At 37.8% G+C, this 25,127-nt stretch overlaps 1 protein-coding gene across 1 annotated transcript in view; it reads right to left on the minus strand.

Annotated features, from left to right (window-relative positions):
- Positions 1–25,127, minus strand: part of TBC1D5 (TBC1 domain family member 5) — a 445,542-nt gene that overhangs the window by 49,397 nt on the left and 371,018 nt on the right. The window contains exons 17-19 of the mRNA XM_081105933.1: positions 21,913–21,998; positions 8,146–8,414; positions 3,899–3,964 (exon numbers count right to left, since the gene is read on the minus strand). Of these exons, the coding sequence (XP_080962059.1) occupies positions 3,899–3,964; positions 8,146–8,414; positions 21,913–21,998 (421 nt within the window). The remainder of the gene's footprint in view (positions 1–3,898; positions 3,965–8,145; positions 8,415–21,912; positions 21,999–25,127) is intronic.

The following is a 25,127-nucleotide window of genomic DNA, read 5'->3' on the forward strand; positions in this document are numbered from 1 at the left end:
ACAGTACCCTGGGAGCACTAAGAAGGCCGTATCTAATACTGCCTCAGGCAATCAGAGGTGTAAGGGAAACCTTATTGGAGAGTGGTGGTGAGTGGGGTGGCTCAGGGAGGGTCACTTCTGGCAGAGGACACAGTATTACCAAGGCCGTTGGACTCCTGGGGACATCTAGCTCCGTCAGTCTGATGAAATTCTTCGGAGCTTGATGTAACTGAGGATGACACCAAAACCAGTGCGTGATAGGATAAAGCCCCAAAGCACAGTGTTTAGGAGGCTAGGAAATCTGGGGGTCGTTGGTGGGAGGCGTAGCTCAGAAGAGCAGAAAGCCCAGGGCTGCAGCCACAGAAAGGGGATTGCTGCAACTTCATGCAGTGACCCAGGAGAAAGGGAGGCAGCTGGCCCATCTGGTCACATTCTGTTGCCTCAGATTCGGGTGACAGAGAGCAAGAGGGCTGATGTTGGCTCATTAAAAACATGCACGTTGGTGCCACCAGAGAGCAGAAGGAGGCAGGCTGTACCTGAAGGCCCAGGGAGAGCTGCTCTAGCTGAACACAGTGCCCAAGCACTGTCAGATCCAGGGCTTGCCTGCAAACATGGGGCTGTAGGACATCGAAAGTGATTATTAAGTAAATGTAGAGGTGCTCAGCTGGCTCCTTCATCATTTGATTCTGAAAACTAAAAGGTATTTGAGGAAAACACATAATGGCTCTGGAGGCATCACTATGGGACAGTGCGGTGGTCACTTCTTATACCCCTGAAGCAGCTATTCTTTTCTCTCGTTACAGGTAAGAGGCCAGTGACCTCCCTAGGTCAGCCAGCAAGGCAGTATTTGAGGCAGGACTCAAACCCAGGCCTCACCCCAGAGCCATGCTGGCCAAGCAGCACTCCCTGCTCCCTAGCAAGGGCTGTGTCAGGTAGGCTATAGTAAGCATGACATGAAGTTAAAGAAAAACAGAATGAGGTATTTTAAAAGTAAGGGCAAATGCTGATCTTATTCTCAGTCCAAAAACAACTCATTTATTCAACGTCTTTTGGAGTGTCCTATAAAAATGCATTTTCTCGCTAACTGATGCTTGTGTTTCACATTACGTATTTCTCTGCCTTCTTCGGGTGATTATACAGGACACAGTGGACCTGTCTGCTGCTTCAGGGCTCTCATTTCTCAGCAACACCAGAGTGACCAATATAGGGTCACGCACACGGATACCTTTTAGGGTTGCAGTCTCTCCCCTCATGCTTGCGAGCAGAAGGGGTCCCTGTGGTCAGTCCTATGTCCAACTCTAGCTGACTTGACCTTTTTCTTTACCTCCCAGCCTGCTGCCTGTCACCTGCACTGGAACATTTCTGTTAGTGCTTTATTCCTGAAGGTCCAGAGAGGAAGTCACCTCCAGACACATGAGCTATTACCACGTTTATGCGACTCCCACTTTACTCCTCAGTTTAAAATCTATTGTAGGTTTTTTTCCTACAAGGAATCATAAGAAACTTAACAACGATTACCCTTAGGGAAATAGGCTGGCAGAAAAAAAGACATTTGAGACATATGAATGATAGTTTTAGTTCTATGAAATAAAAAACTTTTCTACTCTTAAAATAGGAGATTCAAGGGGAATAGAATGGGTTTGGCACATTTTGATTAAGTTCTCTACCTTCTAATATTACTAATCCTGTTAAGCATAGATTGTTAGAAAGTTTTTTGTTGCCACCACTAACTATTTTGGGTTTACTTCTCCTTCCTGCTGCGCTCTGACCCTCTGCAGGAAGTGTGCTGGAGAAAACAGAGTGAATTCTTCAAACCAGGGTAGGTATGGTCACACTGCCTCATCATCACCATCACAGACTGAAAGCTGTTTATTTGCACCTCATGTCACATAAAGGGGCTGGAACCTCCCCTGGTGGACAGGAGCCGCCCCTAGCAGACTGACAGACTCTCTGAGAGGGCGTGGCAGGCAGGGGGAATTTTGAATAGGGTCTCCAGAAAAACAGGCCTGTCTGGACCATTTAAAACACAGGCTGATGCCCAGTCCACCTGGCAAAGCTGCAGGGAAAGCAAGGGACCGATGAAAACAGGTTGGCACATGGTAGGCACTGAATAAATACTTGCGGAGTACATGGATGACATGATTCTACTTATATAACATCAGTTATTTGAATAAAATGATATAACCTCCCTCTTCAAGACTCTATTACAAAGGCAACATGGTTCAGGGGGCTCTGGTCTGAGGGTACAGGGAATGAGCAGGAGCAGCATAGAGCAGAAGTCACGATGAGCAAGGCAGCCTCCGGTCTCTCTCCCCACAGCCAAATGAACTACGATAACAAAACACTTGTTAAAGAGTTGTCTAGAGGGCTCAGATTTTAATTTTAGGAAACAGATTTAAGCCTTATGAATTCTCATCATATCGGATAATCACATCAATATTTACTTAAGTGCAATAATTGACAAGGCTAAAGACAAATCATTTGGAGATTATCTGCCTTTTCTATTTCCATTTTACTGCATCTGTTTATATCACATAACAGACACCATGAAGAGTAAACAGCAGCTCCTCATGGAATCCCCAGGCTGACCAAACCCTTAAAGGTCAGATGGTTCAATTACCAGAACACAGCCGAAACTATACCTGTGAAATCCAGAACTATATATAGAAGCGAGGTCACATCCCTCTAGCACAACAGTTTTATTTCTTACTATCTTAAGCCACACACCACTCATTTCCTAATCACAGTATATTTTTTCTGTTAATTTATCAAAAATCATAGGTATTATGAAGACATATCATTATTAGAATAGTACTTTAATACTACGAGCATGACTAAATTATGTGTATATATATATATTTTTTAAATATATTTTATTGATTTTTTACGGAGAGGAAGGGAGAGAGAGATAGAGAGTTAGAAACATCAAAGGGAGAGAAACATCGATTAGCTGCCTCCTGCACATCTCCCACTGGGGATGTGCCCACAACCAAGGTACATGCCCTTGACCGGAATCGAACCTGGGACCCTTCAGTCCGCAGGCCGACGCTCTATCCACTGAGCCAAACCGGTTTTGGCAATTATGTGTATATTTTAAATTAAGGAAAACATTATATGAGTTTTAATTCTGAATTTGAATCTTCTATTCAGTGTGAATAGTAGGCTTCCACTTGGTACAGAATTCCTCTCTGTAGGATATTTTACCTAAAATATTACATAATAAAAGATTAATGCAACAACTTTAAATATTTGTTTTTAAAGTCCACAGGAGTTGCTGAATATGAATTACTATTATTTTTTTATGTCTTAAATAAACCTTTTTCTAGATTAAGAACAAGCAATTATGATGTTAAAATGTTATTTTGTATTTTAAATCATTGCTAGTTATGTGTGGAGATTTGTCATACCAAACTTTCTGTTAATATGATTCATAATACAAAGCCTGTACTTAGAAACTTATTTCAAAATCAAGCGATGATTCTTTTAGGTAAAATATAACAAGTACTCTGGCTGATACATACAATAATATGCATACAAACAGCACATAAATAATCTAATCTGAGAACTAATTTGTCAGTTACTGTCACAGAGCACCTATGCAACAAAAAGGACACCTTGGTGTGAGCTGCTCAATAAAACAGAGTGTTAAAATCACCACAAGATACAGAGTGCCCATATTGTGCAAGGAAAGAGGCTGGTGCAAACTTAGAAAACCCACAGCACAGCTGGGTTTGGCATCACCAAGACATGAGAAGGGACTTTTGTTCTAAACAACAGTGCCACTCAGTGGCTGAATAATGGTAGTGATCTAATAAACAGTACGAATTGGAGGGTGGGCAGACAGAACAATGGGATTTGGGAATAGGCAATGATCATACTGCAGGCAAAAAGGTATACTACGTTGCCACGGTAACTGTACCTTGGAGGTCAGTTAGAGTCTGGACAGGAACAGAAACCTGAGCATTGCTTCCTGTAACTACATCACCTAGATTTCATAAGAAAAAATAATTAGATTTCATAAAAGCAAAAAAATAACTTTTTTTCATACTTAATGTTGTAATACATTTATCAATCAAATTACTAAAAGTAAAATAAAACAGAAAGTACAGTACAATATTATGAAAATAAACATAAAATATTTTTAAAAGGGCCTATTTTTTTTAAAGTATTACCTAAAAAGCATTTGGGCATGTTTTTCTTAAAGAAAACAAACAAATAAATTTCCACTAGTCTAAAGTATAAAACAAGTTTCTATCATTTGCAAGTATAGGAAACTCTAGCAATCAAAAGATTTTGCTGAACAGACTTCATTATGCTATAAATATTAGTGTGATTTTATATTTTCTTTCAAAAGTTTTTATCCAAAAAACTACATGCATTTACTAAGTAACGTTTCTTTTGAAATTGATTCCCCTCTGTAACAGACATAATTTATTTTTAGCTAAACTTGAAACCAGTTTCTTCAGTCACCAGATCAAGACTTAAACAAGTTCTAATTTCATAGTAAGTATTGAAAAGATTTCAAAAGTTCCCACATGTACTTAGAAATGTCAACATGTAAAAATAAATCTGTGAACGGCATACCCTTTAAACTTGATATATTTATTATAGGCAAGATTTCATTTACAAATTGGACTTGTAGTAAATGCTTAAAATAAAGAGATGTTCAAATTTGAAAAACAGACAAAGGAAATGGGGAAAAGGAGTGCATTTTAAGAACACAGGAAGGAAAGGAAAAGGAGCACCACGGGACATTCTGTGAAGAGCTGAGGTACACAATTTAGAAGAGAGATTTTTTGCTTCTTTGATTTCCTTCCTGGGTGACAAAGTTCAACATTAAGCAGTCACTGTCAACAGCATTTGAGGGTCTATGTTATTTTGAGCTTAACAAGGTCAAAAAACAAGCCTTCTTAAAAGGCACCATATTTTGTGTGTGTGATAATGTATGATTAATAGACTTGCTTCCCCTGTAGTTTTTATACAATAGTAAAAATCTATTTTTGAATTAAATAACATACTCTCGGTGCCTTGACCACTTGCTACAATTATGATTTACAGCATGGCCAGCTCAGATGGAGATTACTGGGCTGCAATTATATCATCACTATCAATTAACAGTACATACATTTATATTCTCCTATAACTACAATACAATCTATAGATAAGTACATACTCCAAACAAGTGATAAACAGTTTTGAGCAGAACTTTCAGGTCCTGAATTTTCATAGTATAGTTAACTCTCTATTCATGGATAAATGGCATGCTTCTTTTCTATAGTTTTGAAGGAGATTTTCAATTTTATGCTTCCTATCCATTTTATTCTGCTGCATCTGGATCACTTATCTATAATAATAAAAGGGTAATATGCTAATTAGACCGAACGTCCTTCCAGATGACGTTCCAGACAAAGCCGGAGCTGTGAGGGAAGCCCAGGTTCCTGGGTGCCAGAGAGAACCTGGTGCCAGCAGCTGGGGGAAGGAAGGCCTACTTTTGCACGAATTTCATGCATTGGGCCTCTAGTTAGTATATTTAGACTAAAAACTAATTTTAATATTAAATATCAGCAGGAAAATTATGGATGAACATCTGTGCTCCCTTTTCCTTCTTTTAAGACCCCACCCCCAACACATATACAAATGACAGACTGCATTTCAAGCAGCGTATACGTGAATTTTCTGTTTTCCATACAACTGCTTCCCTGTACAAGCACAAACTAACCTAGGAAAACCATAAGCATTTTCATCTTTATAAATAACCATTTTTCTAAACAACTTTCAAATTTCCCAGCAGAGGACACTAAAAAGACTGATACATTATCTTTCCTCAAAGGCACAGCGTAGATGGCGCCGTTCTGAGAGCGTTAGAAGTCATATTCAACGCAAGCCTCCTGACAGGCTACATACTGTGCTCACTCTACCACCCAAACCTGTGACCCACCTGTGGACTGCTCGGTGCCGCAGCTCAGCAGGACACCTGCAGAAAATGCCAGCTTAAAGAACCTATGTTGGAGAAGTGTTTCCACCATCGTGTTAACAAGTAATCTTTCACCAAAGGAACCATAGATTTTTGGAGCTGGAAGGCCCCAGGGATTAGTCCAAACCTCTGACTTCAGGGTTGGAAACAGAGGGTCAGAGAGCTCCAGGGTTCTGCTTACAGTTCATTGGTGAGTGAATGAAGAGCATCACCCACACTAGGTTCTATGTATAAATTGTTCTCTTTGCCCTTTCCTGTTTTACTGAAGTCTTTATGCAGGGAGGGGCATTAGCAGGAATATGTATCTCTAATATGAAGGTAGACTAGCTTTTTGTAGTTTCACAAGAGAAGAAATAAAAAGACGGAAGAGTTGCCAAACAAGGCCACTTTCTTCCTTCCAGCACGGGGATCAGTTACGAAGTGCCTCAGTAGTGATACGCATGTTCCAAACACTTTGCTTAAGTGCTCTGTTGTCTTCTTCTAACTGGGGACTTAGTTTTCATCAATTGTTCCATCCTCATGCACTTCCTTTCTCACTTACTGTGATATTAATACTTGACATTTCCTAAGAGACACAACTTTATATTTCTATAGTCATTTGGCTTGGTTCCTCAGAAAATTTAAGCTACAGCATTAAGAGATTCTCTGACTCATTTGCCTGCCATCAGTTAGAATTACTACTGACTACAGCTTGTTATCAAAGCAATATTGAAATCATATTTGTTTAGAACAATAAAAAAGTACAATTAAGAAATATATAAAATAACATTCATTTCCATTCTGTAAGTGGGCATGTCTCCTGGCATTAAAATACGTTTACAACATGTTAATGATTTGAAGTCTCTTTTTCTTTAAATCATATATGATAGCTCTACATTAAAAAGAGAAGAATGCAATTTTAAAGGACATAGTCTTATATAGGTAAACAATGCTCTTATAGAAATTTAAATAAGAATATATAAAGTTTAATACTTCATATAGGCAATGATAACATGATATAATGGAAAAACACACGCTCATTATTGAATAATACTCATTTCTTTATAACATTGGGGAATAAAGCCTATTTAACTTAAGTTCATCATTTTAAATGCCAGTAACTTAAAATTTTTCATAATTTTGAATGCAGAATTCTCAAACAGAGTATATGGAACATGGCTTAATGTCTTCACATTGACTCAGTATTACTATTGTTACTGTTAACACCAGTTATGGAACATGGCTATTCCACAGGGATCCCTGTAAGATGTGAATGAGGCATGTGTCAGTATATTTGCCTTGAAACAAAATGGCTACAGACCTGATGCTCCGTGAGGTCTTAGAATTGACTTTTTAAAAAAAATATTTTCTGCCATCATGTTATTTCTTTTTTCTACAGTACAGATAGCAGAGTGCCCCCATTCAAAAATAAACTCAGTTCTTTCTAACTGATTTTGAATAGGGGCAGCAAATACATATGTCTCTGAAAATAAGTAGAAAGTAAAAGTGTAAAGATTCTGAGCAAGAACCTGAAGGGCTCTCTTAGGAATAAAATGCATGCGGGAGATGAAGGCCCAGAAACCGAAATGAGCTCCCCTGAGTCTCGGCAGCAAGAGTACCCCCAACAGCAGCACCACTAGCAGTGCCCTCACTCATCGAGTGAGAGTTGTATGGGAAGCCACCTCCCAGAATTCCTCTGCTCTCACATTCTACTGTTCAATTTTTGGTGCATGGACTCAGACACTTACTTTGGAGGCTTGATATATGTTTAGCTTTTTTCCCTTTACGGTTCTAGTCTGTTAACTCAGCGGTGAAACGCCAGAGTGGGAGCCTAAGGGCATGCTTCCTCCAACCCAACTGCCCAGGAGAGTGCTGGGACTAGCAAAGCCCATGGTGTCTGCAACTTCCTGCATTATCATCCAAGTGAGTGACACCACAGCCAAATGACTTCAAGTTCTGTGTTGTGACAGTTCATGTAATACTCTAGGAGGCTCCACAGGATACAAATGCAAGTATACCAGTCTATAAATGTCAAAAAATACCTTAACAAATTACCTCATAAGATGTTTGTAATTAAGAACAATATAGTATCTGATAGTGTAATTTAAAAGGACCTAATACAATGAATTTATTAAAAATTAATAGAAGTTATTTTCTTACAAGCAGGCTATACTGCAAGTGCTTTGTTCAGATTTATTAGTACTTTTCCTTACCTTTGTTCAATTGCACTGGCATGCTTTCCGATTTCATCAGCCGCTGCTGCTGCTGCTGCTGCTGCTGCTGCTGCTGCAAATGATGCCGGGGGATCTCTGCCAGGGTTCTGGGGGGACCCACAGCAGTGGAGGTACTGCCACCACTGCCTCCGGAAACAGGGCCACTGGTACTGCCTGGGGCTGTTGCTGGAGAAATCAACTTCCTTCCAAAATTAATCAGGCTATTGGAGACCTTATTTATATTCAGGGGAGCACCTCTGGCATTGGTCCTGCAAAAAAAAAAAAAAAGTGGAGATTTAAATCAGAGGACAACTATATTTCGTACTATTTCACATACTCTGTCGGTATAAAAACATATCTTACCTACTTCGAAAATGGCCATTTACTAGATCAGCCACACCAAGTGAGAGGTAAAAACTTAAAAATGAGCACAGGATAATAAAACATAAGACTCTTAAAGATGTGGCTTACAGAAAATAGTCTTTATACTTTTTATTCATTCATTCAATAGGGCCTATTACGTGCCAATGCTGTGCTAGGTTCTGGGGATACAACTGTCCAAAACAGACACAGTTCCCCTCCTGGAGCTTCTAGTCTAGTAGGGAAGAAATATATTAATCAAATAATTGCATAAATAAGTGTGTGATTAAACCTATGATGAGGACTACAAAGGAGAGACACAGGGCTGGACGAGTCTTGGGCTACCCATAGAAGGGGCACCTTGAAATGAGGCTGGTAGCAGGTGTCCCACTAGCCCTCACATGTGGGTGGTAGGCCACATTTAATCTGATTTTGAAAAATAAATGTGTTGGAGGGTCAAGAAGTAAATTCACAGAAATTACATCAAGTTCATAGAAATTACAATAGATGCCCAGTTTATGAGAATTGCAATTCACCCTCAACACACCCGCCCCGCTACCCTGCTACCCACCCAGCTTTCCATGATCCCCTTCCCACTTCTGTGCTTTTCTTGATAGCAATCTGCATCACCTGACATACTATATATTAGTATTTTACTTATTTGGTTATTATTTGTCCCCTTCCTCCAATCCCCACTAGAATGAAAGTTTCATGAACACAAGGATTTTTGTCTCTTTGCTGTATTGCCATTGTCCAGCACAAATAGGTATTTTGTAAATATTTGTTAAATGGCAGCTGCATCTCCTATAGCTTAGGTCTTCTCATCTGTTGTGGTGGAAGAGTCCTGCTCCTAGCCATGGCCAGCCTCTCCGTCCGGGCTCTGGACCCCACCTCCTCTGTCCTTTCACGATCTTTACTCCTGTACCTCCCTCCCTGCATCATCATTTCGCCTTCTCTACTGTATGATTCCATTAGCATACAACCGTGTGTGTGCGTGTGCGTGTGTGTGTGTGTGTGTGTGTGTGTGTGTACATCAACTTCTCCTTTGAACCCTCTCTCCTTTCTAGTTACCATCCCTCTCCCACCCACACACAAGGTTTTTGTTTTTTGTTTTTTCCCCTCAAGAGGGTATCTTAATGTGCTACTGCTGCTTCTTCAGTCCCTGACTCACTAATGTCTGGTTGTGGCCTTGCCATTGCTTTGAATCCATGCCTCAAGGTCACCAATAACTCCTGTACTGCCAAGCTAAAGGTCCATTCTTATCTTACTGTACTTTCAACAGCAATTCATCCCATAAGCACGCCCTACACTTCCTTTCTAGCTTCCAGGGTTGGCCAGGACCTGTGCTTTCACTGTCTGGCAGACAGAGGACACCAAGGAAACATTGTTGAATGGATGATTACTTCCCAAATGACTCATGGTCTTGAGGTATTTCAGAGCTAGTGTCTTCTTGAAGTAATGATTACAAATTATTGTAGTTGTAGGAGGTAGTCCCACTCCATGTCAACACCAAAGTTTGTACTTTTATTGCACAAATAATTAATAGAAGCTTATTTTCTCCCATTTTGCTCTTTCTTCACTAAAGTGGGAAACTGAAAATCAAGTTTGAGGGATTCGATAATTTGATTTTAGTTAATGAATTTTACTATCATTTCCTTCTCTCAGATCTACCTGGCAGCACTTACCTAGTAACTCTCCCACGCCTCACACGACACCTGTACCTGGGCATTACTACATGTAACTCTAGCCAGACGGACCCATAGTCCTCACATAAAAAGGAAAGGGAATGATGCTTCTTCCTCCCATAAACTCTTCTCCAGTGGTACTAGCTAATCTTAAGGGCTAGGTGCTGGAGACTTAAACATTCCTTTGGAGATAGGACAAATCAAATTTAAAACCTGGATTTCAGCTTGATAAAAAACATTTATTCATTTATAACTTCATGAAATGGGGAAAATCATTTTCCAAAGGGTTCTTTTTGGATCATGTTTAATCTTTAAAGAACTGAGCTATTTAAAGTCCTTCCAAAAATTATTGAAAATAATGTTTTCTAACAGAGATAAGGATATATGGTGGTTATGCACCGTCTACTTCGTTTTCAGCTGTTCCTTTACGAAGAAGAGCATTTTTCAATGTACAGATAGAGAAGGCCCTGAATACATGTTTATTGAGAAAAAGAGTGAATAAAATGAAAATAACTCACACATCTGGATTAAGAAGGCATACCTCTGGCACTGTATTCCACTCAGCAGCCTACATGCACTGCTATTGCTTGTGAGTGGTGGAAAGAAGAGCTATCATGATATTGAAGCTCTGTTGCAGTTTAGTTTTGCTTCTTTGCAAGTCAAGATTCATAATTCATAGATATGAAGAAGTTATAATGTTACCCTTCCTTATAAACAAAAATGTACTAGTCAAATTCCCACATTGCCAGTTGTAAAATTTATATGCTGATAAAAGTACTAAGCAACTGCTGGAGCATTATCAAGAGAATATGGTTAATGCAACTTCATTACTACTAATAACCACGAAAAACATATAGATCAAGCTCATGCAGAGGAATTTTTCATCTGAATAGTTCTTAAAAGGGAATGAACACTGTTTCCCTTTTTTGAACATTCTTTGTTTTTAACCAATTAATTCCCCCCTCATCCACTACCTTAGAAGAACATTTTCTTTTCAAAACAACTACTGATGGGGACTACTTATTCTCAGGTATAAACAATTATAAACCATGCACTTCTAGGAAAAGCATGCTGTCTGTCCATAGTTTGTTTTTCAGATATGCCAAAGTTAGCTAACACAGATCTTAAGTGTTAGCAGCTGCATTCTTCACGAGAAATGCTTAACAATTTGCAACAATTTTTATTGCCTGTGATGTATATTAAGTCATATGTGCTAAATTAATGATGATTAACACAGTTATTAGAGACCTGATGGACAGTGAGAATAGGGTTGGATTAAAGACGGAGTGTAATGTGTAAAGGTGTTGAAATAAATACTAAGAGGTCTTTATAATTAAGATATCAGATATTAAATCTAATGAGTAACAAATTCTGTGTAATCAGTCTTCCATTACTATTTTCTACTATATACTATTATTAAATAAACTAGAGGCCCGGTGTGTGAAATTCATGTACTCGGGGCGGGGGAAGGGGGAGGTATCTCAGCCCGGCTTGTGCCCTCTCGCAGTCTGGGAGCCCTTGGGGGATGTCCATCAGTGGGACATCCTTTGCACTGCAGCGGAGGCAGGAGAGGCTCCTGCCACCACCACTGTGCTCACCAGCCATGAGCTCAGCTCAGGGCTTCTGGTTGAGCAGCGCTCCCCCTATAGGAGCGCACTGACCACCAGGGGGCAGCTCCTGCATTGAGCATCTGCCCCCTGGTAGTCAGTGCATGTCAGGGCAACCGGTTGTTCTGCTGTTTGGTCAATTTGCATATTAGCCTTCTATTATATAGGACTAAAGGCCTGATGCATGGAATTTGTGCAAGAGTAGACCTTTTTTCCCTCAGCTGCCAGCACCGGCTTCCCTCTGGCACCTGGGACCTGGGCTTCCCTCTGGCTGCTGGAAGGCACCTGGGACCATGGCTTCCCTCTGGCCACCAACAGGTACCCGGGACCTGGGCTTCCCTCCGGCTGCCTGTAGGCACCCGGGACTCGGGCTTCCCTCGCAGCCCTGGCTTCGTCCGGAAGGCTGTCTAGTCTAATTAGCATATTATGCTTTTATTATTATAGATAGTACAATCTAGGAGAGGTTGTTTTGAAATTATGCCAACAACTTTTGGCATAACTCCATTTAGTAGCTTCAATCAGTAGCAAAAGGGTATTTTTTTTCTCTGAAAATCCATGAATCCCCCAAAACACCTGTATCAGAACCCAACCTGGCTTCACTATTGGGTTAAGAGGCCCCTTTAGTTCAGTTTCAGAAACTCTAAAAAAAAACCTCTTGCAGCCCTGACTGGTTTGGCTTGGTGGATAGAGCCTCAGCCTGTGGACTCAAGGGTCCCAGGTTCGATTCCAGTCAAGGGCATGTACCTTGGTTGCAGGCACATACCCAGTAGGGAGTGTGCAGGAGGCAGCTGATCGATGTTTCTCTCTTAACGATGCTTCTAGCTCTCTATCCTTCTCTCTTCCTCTCTGTAAAAAATCAATAAAATATATTTTTTAAAAAAACAACAACAAAAAAATCCCTCCTGCAGCCTCTCAATACCCTTTAACGACTCAATCTCCTACAGTCTGGACTTCTGACCCACATTCTAGTGAAAAGCTTTCTTTTCTTTCTTACTTTTTTTTTTTTTTTTGCTAATCCTCATGCGAGGGTATTTCCCCCTCTCTCCCCACCGCCACTGATTTTTAGAGGGTGGAAGGGAGGGAAAGAGACACACAGAGAGAAGTATCTATGTGAGAGAAACATCAATTGGTTGCCTCCTATACACACTCTCCGGATCGAGCCTGATGTATGTGCCCTTGACTGGAATTGAACCTGGACCCTTCAGTCTGTGGGCCAATGCTGTAACCACTTAGCAAACCAGCTAGGGCTCCAACACCTTCTTAATAGTCAGAGTCTTCAACTTCCAAACCTTCCTAAAGCTTTAAAAAAACCACATTATCACTTTTGTAAAAATTCTCTTGATATCCAAATCTTTACACTGCCATAATTTATTTCCTTTCTACCTATAGATTTATTTTTTAGGATTGATATTAAGTATCTAATATTTGTTTATTTCACTCTTTTTACAGTAAAATTTTGTTAGATACTTGTTTATATTTTTGTCAGAGTAAATTCTCAATCTATTTTTAATTATTTCTCTCTATATTCTGATTTATATATTTTCTTCTTCTTCTTTTTTTCTCATGATCCCAAAGGTTGAATGCCAGTCACCAAACCACAGATCCAGGAAGCTCAGAAAACACCAGGCAGGATACACACCAAAATCACTATACTTAGCCATATCTTTTTTTTTTAATCTTCAGCCAAGGATATTTTTCCATTGATTTTTAGAAAGAGTGAAAGGGAGAGGGAGAGACAGAGAGAAACATCGATGGGAGAGAGACACATCGATTGGTTGCCTCCTGCACCCACCCCAACCAGGGCCGGGGAACCTGCAACTGAGGTATGTGCCCTTGACTGGAATCGAACCTGGGACCCTTCAGTCCACAAGCTGATGCTCTATCCACTGAGCCAAACTGGCTAGGGCATGCCATTTTTATAGAAAGTCACAGATAAAGAAAAAAGGTCCTCAAAGAAGTTAGAAGGAAAAAACACACCTTGCCAATAGAGGAGTAAAAGATAACAATCACATCCAACTTCTCAGTAAACCTTGCCAGCGAGAAGAGAATGGAGTGAATTAAGTGTTGAGAGGAAAAAAAACCACCAGCCTGAATTCTGTACCCTATGACATTATCCTTCAAAAGTAAATACAGTACCAACATATATAAACACATATTATCCTTTAATGGTAAATATAAATGTGACCAAAGTGCCTACGTTGCAGGAGATAACTGTACAACTATGGAAGATAGTTCTTGGTGATGTTAATTTCTGGCAGGATTGAATTTTGTGTTTATAAAATGAAGTGAAATAGAGGGGAGATATGAAAATTATGCTGGAAAAGAATGGCTGCAAAAGCTGGGAGCAAGTATAACCTGCTGTGTCCAATGGCTTCTTACCATCACATCCTTTACACTGTTGAGAAGACAGGACCAAATCTGCAGCCTATACACTCCTCTAGCCTCGGAGAAATGCTGACTCACCCTTCTTCAGATGTAGGGGCCTGTTTGCCCTGCCTTTCTATTTCCACTCTCAGTTTCTATTCTGTTCCTTTTGCCCTTCCTTCCTCTTCTGTGTTTATCTTTCTTCTGAGACCTTTCTTTTCTATTTCCCCCCATTTCCTTTGTATAATAAGTCTCCTTTTCTTTCTATAATTTTCTCACTTCAATCTACCTATACTGTATTTCACCATAAAAACATGTAACTCATTTAAAAATTATTTTTTGAAGTACAAAGGTAGTTGGAAAAGTAAATATACACATATAATAGAAATACGTGACCTTGGCTTTTGGATAAAAACAACATTCTCTTTGCATTCCTGTATTTTTCTAGTCTATCATTATTGGCCTACCCTGAATGGTTGCTGGTTCATATTTATTTCTTTCATGCTTATAGACATCAGTCTTTTACTTGGAAATTTGAAACAGTTGTCAGAGTTGCAACATAGTACTTTTCAAGATGATTCTAACATCTGAGCTAACATTCACGATGTATTTCTACTTGCAAATTCCATAAGTTGAAGGCTTCAAATTCTATAAAATGAATTTTCCAACTGCCTTTAATTATTTAACTTTAAAGTTGAGTGTATCAAATTTGCCTCAATGAAAAACATATCTAATTCTAATCTGTTTGCCATATTGTGAGGTTTCTGTTACCTCAGACAATGAAGTCACACCGTATCTCAAGGACTTCTAGATTTTATAGGTTTTTATTAAAACTAACTAATGACAATTAGCTTGCTGTTACTTATTCCTTAGGAGTTTGACTTTCAAGTGAAATAGACTAGGATTATTTTTCATGTGGCAAGTAAATTTTTGTCCAAGTGATGTGAAGCAAAAGCACTCATGCTTGTTAGGGATAAAAAGACTGGCCCTGATGAGTGGGTGGATATAAGCTGGTTTGTGGGGCTTGCCTAACTGGGTCTGGACACAATTTATTACACTAACATAACAATGATAATTATGCACTAATCATGGTATATAAAATCATTGGATAAACTCTCCAAGACATAGCTATAGAAATAAATATTGAGGTTTCTATTTCTAGACTGGTAGTTTTCAACTAATTTATTTTCTGATCCAATGTACCTGAGATTTAACTCTCTCCCATCAGTAACTGTGGTTCATAATAGCTGAGTGTTTAGGGGGTTAGGGATTCTCTGACCGAGGGGAACATATCAGAATGGAAGAGGATATAATTCAGAGATGCCTATCTGTTGGGTAGTTTTGCCCTCTTCATCTCTCTTCCTTCACTTTGAGAATATCATATAGGGTATCCCAAAAAATGTATATATACTTTTTTCTGATAGCTCAATTGATGTTTCTTTCTTTTCAGATTTAACCCACTGGAATTAATAATTATTCAAACAGTGTATACATTTTTGGGGACACCCTATATATCTTCACAGTTAGTTGGAGAGGTTAATTAACCTGTACAAGAATGTTCATAGCAGCCTTTTTTATAATAACCCAAATCTGGAAATAACCCAATATCTATCAGCAAGAGACTAGATAAACAACTCTACAATCTAAAGGAAGGAACTAGTGATATAAACAACAATATGGATATTCAACACTGTGGATGAATTATAAAAACATTATGCTGAGCAACAAAAAAAAAGCTAAGACATGAAAGGGTGCATGCATATTGTGTGGCTTCATTTATGTGAAGCTCAAGAAAAGGCAAAACTAATATATGGTAATAGAAATCAGAAAGTGGTTGCCTCAGGATGGAGGGTTGGAATCTACTGTAAAGGAACACGAAAGAACTCTTGGCTAAAAGAAATATTCACTCCAGATATATAGTTTGGATGGTGGTTCCATGGGTATCCACAACTGTCAAAACTAATCAGACTGAACACTTAGAATCTGTGTACTATGTACAAATTATACATACGTTTATAAAAAAGGGAAGGATCTCTTTACTCTGGACTGGATAGGAGATAGTGTTACCATTTTCCCTAAACTGGTTGGGAATTAACAGCTCTCTTTAATAAAACAGAGATAGCACTTCAGCCATAGATGTGTTTATAGTACAAACTCTTAGTTATTTGATGAAAATATTACAAAATTACATTTATATAAAAAGCAGTGTTCTTCGAAATTCTGATTAGCTAATTATCTACTAATAATTAATAGTTAATATTATTATCAGTAACTACTAATACTGATAACCATGAACTTCCTGGCTTCATGGCTTTGGGAATATTATTAGCATATTATTTCTTTACCATATTTTAGCAATACAATACTCCTGAAAAAAAAAAAAGCAGTCATTATGTAAGTAAATATAATAGAGCTTAATTTAAAAAATCTTGTTGACCATATAAAATGGTCAGACCATATAAAATGGAAATTGTCCAGGATAATTTTAGAATGCTTTTTAGGTTTTCAAAACTATATTTATCCAGTCGTTCAACTAAGTATTTACTGAATACTGTAAACAATGTCAGGTATTGTGCTAGGCCCTGACTCTGACATTAATATAAGTTATTCTACATGTGAAGCTAAAAAGTGTCGATTCATTTCATGATAAGTGAATTTGTTCTGTGTGCCAGGAACAGAGAAGAACCAATGAAGGAGTGTGGTTCCTGCTTTCATAAAGCTCATATTCTAGTATGAGATTACAATTGTTGGAAGAGTCCTTGTGTTTCTGGGATCCTGCACTTTCTCCAGACATTCTCCTTAGGCCAGGTCCTGAGAGGAGAACTCCTAAGCTGAGCAGATGGAGAATTACTAGTAGCCAGTAGGAGTTCGGGGCTGGATGCCACCAGCCCTGGGTCACGTGGAGCCCAGCTGAGGAATGTGACATACATCTTCAGAGCCCAGGGAACCCTCCTTGTTAGAATCTTCCTTCCCTGGAGCCTCGTTTCTTCTCAGTTCCCATGCAGAGGTCCAACAAGGGGCCTTCTGCACAGGGCTTACTTGCCAGAATTATAATTCTGGAAGCTTTCATCATTGACATGAATTAAAAGTTGTTTAAACTAAGCTCTGACATGGAGCAAAGGAAAGCTGGGAATGTTAGACCCGAGAATGCTATGACTGAGCTGAATGGAGAGATCAGGATCTAAACGTGGGTTCTTCCATCTCTATCAGGCCTAATTTAATCAAATGAAATATCTAATTTTGGTGAAATGAAATTGCCTTAGCAAGTCAAAAAGCCAACTGTTGTGGAGCCTGGTAAAAGGCACTGCTGGATAAAGTGACACATGCTCTTGAGGCACTGCCAATAGCTCAGGTGCCATTCCTTCATCACCTCTGCTGAGCAGAAAGAATTACACACTTTCAAAAATTGTGTTTTGTCATTTTCAAAACAGAAAATCCATGAATGTTCTGGAATAAAAAAGGTATGTGATTCTAATCTTAATTTGAGATTGCAGTAAATATGAAATTCTGTTCTATAACTATATAATTGGGCATTTTAGTAGTCACAGATTCCCAAATAAATTAGATGAGTCTTTCTGAAAGACTGGTCACAAATTAAATGCACTTACTTTTTTACAGCAGCACTTTCTGGTTATTTAAGGACAAAATTGGAACAAGACTTGAGTATTAAATTGTGGTTCTGAGCTCTAAAGCTGAATGAATAGGAAAATGCCAATTCCAATTTTTAAAAAGAAATTTGCAAGTAAGTAAAATCAGAGCACAGAGAATATTACCCACACATGTAATGGAGAATCTACCACTAAAATACCTAGGCACTTGCTTTTAAAGACTTAATTATAGCAGCCTGTGGTAAAGCAGAGAAATCAAGCTTCTTGATTTCTAGTGATATTCTTATCCATGAAATCATATGTCATCTTTGCATCCTCCTCCCTTATTTGGATAAACAACAGCAATAGAAGTCCATCGCCATAGATGGAGCAGGTATTAGCTCCCTACTTCCCAGGTGTCTTCCTGTCTCTCTCTTGTCTACCCTCTATTTACAGATCACTGTGGGAGGTACCCCATGAGTATATATTTCTCCTCTAGACCATCCCCACTCCTCATCTTGCTACTCAATGACAGCCCGCCCCAAAACTTTTTAAGAGACTCTAAACAACTAAGAAAGTAGCTGCAAGGTTAATTATGGCCGAAGGGCCCGATAAACTTCTAGGGAGGAAGGGCTACATATAGAATTGAAAGATTTCTTGGGCAAGATTATCAAGTAGGTCTCAATTTACACTCCCTCAAGTGGTGACTAAGGGTATCCCTGCACCTTCATCAATGTTAGCTTGCTGATTCATTCATTCATTCACTCGCTCACTCCACTTTATTGAGGTAAGCTTGACATCTACAAAACCATCACCACAATCTATACCACAAACATATCAGTTACATCCAGAGATTCTTCCCACTCTCTTTATTTCATTTTTAAAATTTTATTTTATTTTTTGTGTGATAACACTTAAAATAAGATCCACTCTCTCAGGGAATTTTTAGGTATATAATATGGTGGTATTAAATATTTCTGTACAGTAGGTCTCTAGGACTAAATCATCTCTGGCTTAACTATTTTTAATTTGCTAATCTGAAAGATGGAAGTGGTACTTTATTGGTATTTGAATTTGCATTTCTTTGACTAATTATGAGTTTGGACAGCCTTTTACATGTTTATTTGTTGTTTGTAATTCTATTTTCATTGAGTGCCTACTATATTCTAGAAACTATTTTAGGTGCTATAACAGTTAAAAAGACAAACACTTAGAGTTTACATTTTAGTGCAAGAAACAAATGATAAAAACAAACAAAAAACCCAATATTTTTTTTAAAAGCTAAAAATACCACTTTGTGCTATAAAAACAAGAATAATAAGAAAGCAAAGGGACAGAGGAAAGGGAGCCATTATCTTTTTTTTTTTTAAATATATATTTTATTGATTTTTTTACAGAGAGGAAGGGAGAGGGATAGAAAGTTAGAAACATCAATCAGCTGCCTCCTGCACACTCCCTACTGGGTATGTGGCCGCAACCAAGGTACATGCCCTTGACCGGAATCGAACCTGGGACCCTTGAGTCCGCAGGCTGATGCTCTATCCACTGAGCCAAACCGGTTAGGGCGGGAGCCATTATCTTAGATAGAGTAGTCAAAGGGAGGTTTTATGGAGAGATGACATTTGAACAGAGACTAAACAGTGCATGTGCCATGTGGATTCTTGAAGGGGATGGAGGTTGGGGGGGGGGGGGGGGCGGGGGCGGGAAGAGGGATCCAAGCACAGGGAAAAGCAAGCTCAAAGCTCCCAAAGTGGGGAGATGTTTGTGTGCTTGAGGAATAGTAAGTAGGCCTGTGTGGCTGGAGGCAATAAGCAACAGGGAAGAGTGGTGGTAGCAAATGGGTTTGGAGAGACGGTAGGAGGCTGGATCATTAGGGCTTGTCTCACTGAAAATGTTTTGGTGAGTCACTGAGGGCTTGAGCAGTGGAATGTTATGATCTGACTTACACTAATTGGTGCCATGCGAGCCGCGAGTCCCGGCCTGCGAGAAGTGCTCCCTGCACCTCCTGGTGACTGGTTGTTTGGTCGTTCCGCCATTACGGTGTCACAACCACAGGCCTTTTATGATATAGATGATACTATAGTTTGCCAGTTACTTCCAATACAAATATTTTCCCACTTTTCTATTTGCGTTGGATTCAGTTTATTTTATTTTTCACATATTTACTGAAAACTAATTGCATGTAAAATCCACCAGTTATTCCCTTTGTGGCTTCTATTACTTTTAAGCTTGAAAAGCCTTCCAGTAACCAGGGGCCAGATAGACACTTGTATTTTGAGTGCATGTTGACTCATTTGGAATTTATTTTAGTATGTGGTAAGATTACAAGTTGATACCTTCTTAAAAGATTTATCATGAACTCTTTCCTTGCTCACTGGTCTGTGATGTCTTCTTCACATAGTATGTTTTATTTGGTTCAATTTCAATTTTAAGCTTTGAAATTACAACAGAGATGATGAAAGACCTTCTTTCCAATTGTCAAAATAATATGCTTTGTATAAGATTCTCAATGTGCTCACAAGGAAATACATAAAACAAAATCAACATTCTTCAGAAGAAAAATGCAGGGACAAAAAGCTAATAAAAGAAAGATAAAACATGAAGGGGAGAAAATAAAGGGCACAGTCCATTTCCTTTTTGAAAAAAAAAATACATGTTGAAAAATGTAAAACAAGAATACACGTATACATACAACAAATATTGTAAGTACCTTCCCAATGTTAGGCATTGCCCTAGATGCCATTAAGTGAGAAGGATAGGGGCTTAGATTTTAGTAGGAAAGTTGGGGACCGAGCCCATAACCTGGGCATGTGCCCAGGAATCGAACTATGACCTCCTGGTTCATAGGTTGATGTCAACCACTGAGCCACACCAGCGGGGCTATATTGTTCTTTTAAACATAACAAAACTAAATACTTGACATAACATAACAAAAGGAAATACAAGAGACCAGACTGTAAGATACTTGAGGACAGGGGTTTTTGTCAGGTTTGCTCACTGCGATCTCCAATGCCTAGCATAATGAGAGTCTGGAACTCATTAAAAATTTGTTAAATAAAAGGAACAAAGCGACTCTAGGGAATAACCTTTTATTGGCGAAATAAGAGTCAGATGAAATGAACATTCAGAAAAGGGCTTCAGAGAAGCCGCATGGGCTATAAAACTGGTCTCATAATCACATTGCATTGTACGTCAAAATCAAGGATGGGTAATTTAAAAGTAACATTACACTAACACAGGGTTCAAAATACAATGTTAAATTTAGCCACTTCCTTGTAAACTTCTTATCATCACTTTGACTATGAGTTTCTATGTGGCAGGAATTATGTCTTCTTTTCAACTCTCCAAGTAAGAGGAGAACACGCTGTGTGTGCATCCTACATGGTATATATTTACGCTGTTGGAGGCCTACTGAAGAAATGCTAGCACACAGGCAAAGTGCTCAAGGAAGAAAATGGGGACAACTTGGCAGCATTTATCATTACTAACACTTCAGTCTCCTAGAGTAAACTTTGAAATTACATTCTAATTTGAGATGGTTCTGGTTTGACAAGTTAACCCTTGAGACATCTGAGTACAGTATTATGAAAGAACAAAACTGTTCATCAACCCTTTATGCCACTGTTAATTTCTTTTAAAAGTAGGATTTTAATGTTTTTTAATTCCTACAGTGACCCTTAAAATTTCTATGTATGTAATCACGAATGCACACACAAGATGCATTTATAAGCTTATTGTGTAGTTCCAAAGACAGTTGGGAAAATCAATTTTAATTTTGTTACTGAAATAATTTAAAAATATATTATAGAACTGCCTCTTTTCAATCAACAGCAAGGATCTAGAAAAAGATTATACAAGTAGGCACACTTTATTTAGGTTTATTAGTGTTAGAAAAATGAAGTTGCCTAACTTCAAACTGAAATAAGCCCTCTTATATTTAGTTTTTCATCTCACCACTGGCATCAATGTATATTACTTTCTTATGTCTTTAAAGAAACTCAGATTAAAAAACTTGGCTCATTTATTTAACAAGATTCATTATATGCATTAACAACTGAGATGCCCCAAACTAGAAAATTATTTTCAGAAAATGTGCAATATTTCCTGATGATCTCCGAGAATATCTTTGTGACTTAAAACTTTAATCAAAGAAAGAGGACTTACCGGCTTTTATTCATAAGGTCTGCTCCCCGTGCTTTGTAATAATCTAAATTTGGATGGAATTGATAAGTCACTGGTCTTGGATTTCTCTATAGAAAAAAAAAAAGAATAAATTAAAATGTATATAGCTGATTAAATTATACATTAACATATGAAAGGATAAAATAATTGTTTTTATATTCTTTCAGGAAAAAATACATAAAATAATGAAGTTTAATAATTAGTGTGCTTGCGTTTTGCTTTTATTGTTGAAGTTTTGCCTTAGCTGATCTTAGTCCTGACTAAAGACTGAAATTGTTTTAATAGATTTTTTCTTTTAAAAGTTTTTTTAATTGATTTTTTTAGAGAGGAAGGGGGAGAATAGAGAGCAAGAGAGCAAAAGAGTGAGAGACAGAGGAGAGAAACATTGATCAGCTGCTTCTCCCATGCTCCCTGACCAGGGAGTGAACTCACAACCTTTTGGTGTATGGGACAACACTCTAATCAACTAAGCCACACCAGCCAAGGCTGATATATTTTTCTTGTCTTATAGTTCACATAAATTTCTTCCTGTTAGATTTATTTTTTTTATGATTTTGATTAATTCATTATGACTTTCCAAAACACAATAAGTTAAAATTACAACAAAACTGAAAAATTATATGGGATTTAACAGGAACACAATCTATGCTAATGGACTAAGAGATACAAAGTGTCAAGAAAGCTGCATTTTGGAGAAAGATTTTTTTTGATACCCAGAATACTAAATTTGCCCACTAGATGGCACACCGAGTCTTTCATTCTCCTAAAATGAATAAACTATTTCAAGAATTCAGCAATTCTTTTAAAGTTAGCAATTTCTAAGTCATCTATGCTTATAAACGAGTTTAATAAGTACTCATGTGGTGGAAATATTAGCAGAGTACCATCACGATACAAAAGCAAAATGACCAACAAGCATACATTTATATAAAAGAAGCAACACAATATCCTTTCTGGTATTTAATATTATTTATAATCACTATAGAAATGTCCTTGAATCATAGATCGGGTGTGACTAAATATTTTGCTATTAATTTAATGTGTCTATTATTTAAATGTATCCAGTTCCTCATAGACACAAAATTTAAAAAGTTTAATTTTCTTAAAAATTCACCTAGTTTATAAAAATGTAACATGTTAATAAAGCATTACTTAAATACCATCATCTCCAAAATGTTAAATCACATATTTTTATTTAAAATTTAAAAATCCTTATAAATAAATGTGTTCCAATGTTCATCTGAGCATATAATTCAAGTTAATACTTAGGATTTTGAACCAGAAGATGCCTTGTCCTTTAAGAGATTTATCTAGGCATAGAAAGGTTGCATTTTATCTTAATAAAAAATTACCAATATGTTTTGATATCAATCCTTGGAGACAAAATCCTGAGGCACTGATACTTGCATGTAGGTGGAGGTATGTAATTGCTAAGGTTAAACAGTTTGAAATTCATCAAGCTAACAAGCTGCATCTTAATGGCCATGATGGACCTTTTCTTTTTCTGCTGAAAAGAGAATATTTGCACAGCTCAACCCTTTCATAGCTCCTCCAAGTCAGCCCTAATCATCTAACAAAAACGACAATCCCTTGATTTAGCTCCAGCTCCTACGCCACTGGTTTGGTATTCAGCACACAGTTCTAAAATAATCAAATCTGAATTGCCTTGATGAAGATAACGGATGCTTGCTTCCATGGCTACCATACCATTAAGTCTAACAGTGCAACTTCTCTTTCTCAAGGAATCACATAGGTTTCCTTGCCGTAGCTGATGACAACCTGGACCCAATATAATGGGAAAATAAAATAGAGGCTGAAGCTACTGGCAGATTGTTAGTGCATTCATGACTTATTTCAAAAATTAACTTCCGTAGGACCATCACTCATGACTAATTTTGTTCTTTATTCTCAGTACCTGGAAATACATTTTGTTTTGACTAATATAAAAGACTTTTCTTCTCTGACTTCCAACAAACTAACAAAGGATTATGTTACTTTTTGCTAGAAAACAATGAAAGAGGGGATTGCACAGAACAATTTCTTGAAACATCTTTATAAGAAATGACAAGCAATTCAAGACCGAAGTGCTGATCTATCTAAGCACTTAAAGCCATTATTAGGAATAATGATCTAACTTGAACACATGAGTGAGGCTCAAGTATTGCTTTCACGGAGGCCTATTTAAATTCCTGGGAGACTTACTAGTATCAAAGGAAGAGGCAGTTTAAAGTACCACTATATTGGGACTTAAAAAAAAAAGAAATCAAAAGAGGATGTTGAAAAACAGCATTTCAAATGTAAGAAAATAAAATCAGAGGTTCCAGTTAAAAGTTACTCAATAGAGTTTTCTGTCTGAGATGATGATGCTGTTACTAAGGCATTAAGAATGTAGATAGATAGATGGTCTAAGCGAGCACTGCCCAATAGAAAGACAATGCAGGTCAGGAACACAAGCTTCATATTTAAAATTACCTAGCAACCACATTAAAAAGAGAAAAAAGAAATGAGTGAATTTAAATGTAACAATATATTTTACTTAATTCAGTATATCTAAAATATTGTCATTTTAACATGTAATCGTTATAAAAATTATTGAGCCATTTCAGATTCTTTCTTTTGCACAAAGTCTTTGAAATCCAGTGTATATTTTATATTTACAGCACATTTCAATTTGAACTCGTCACACTTCAAGTGCTCATTTTACATGTGGCTTGTGGCTTGCAATGGACAGGACAGACTAAATGACTGACATGTGTAAACCAATGTGTGGCTATCAAAATCAATATATGCATATAGATATGAATAAAAAGGGCACAAATACTTTTGACACTAAGATTCAGTACTGACAGTACTTCAACATACCTACAGTTCTTCTCTTTTAATTAAATTAGCTTAATCTCTTCTAAATAAGGTGTTAGAAAGTCAGAAAACTTGGAACAATATATTCTCACACAGCTACTGTGTACCAAAATACAATGGTTTCCTTAGGGGAATGAGATCAAATGAGCAGAATTCTAACTTTATGCAACTGAAACATTTTAAAAGTAAAGAGAAATTTGTTTTTCTTATTTTGAAGGATATTTTCCAAAGAGAATTTTATAGAACTAAAACAGTTCTGACTTATTTTTTAAAGACCTAGAATTTCCTCTAAAATATAGGAGCCACTAGAATTCTCTGTTCTACTCTGCACTGGAAGT

Source organism: Myotis nattereri, assembly GCF_964212035.1.
Source record: "Myotis nattereri genome assembly, chromosome: 14".
In the NCBI taxonomy this organism is placed as follows: Eukaryota; Metazoa; Chordata; class Mammalia; order Chiroptera; family Vespertilionidae; genus Myotis; species Myotis nattereri.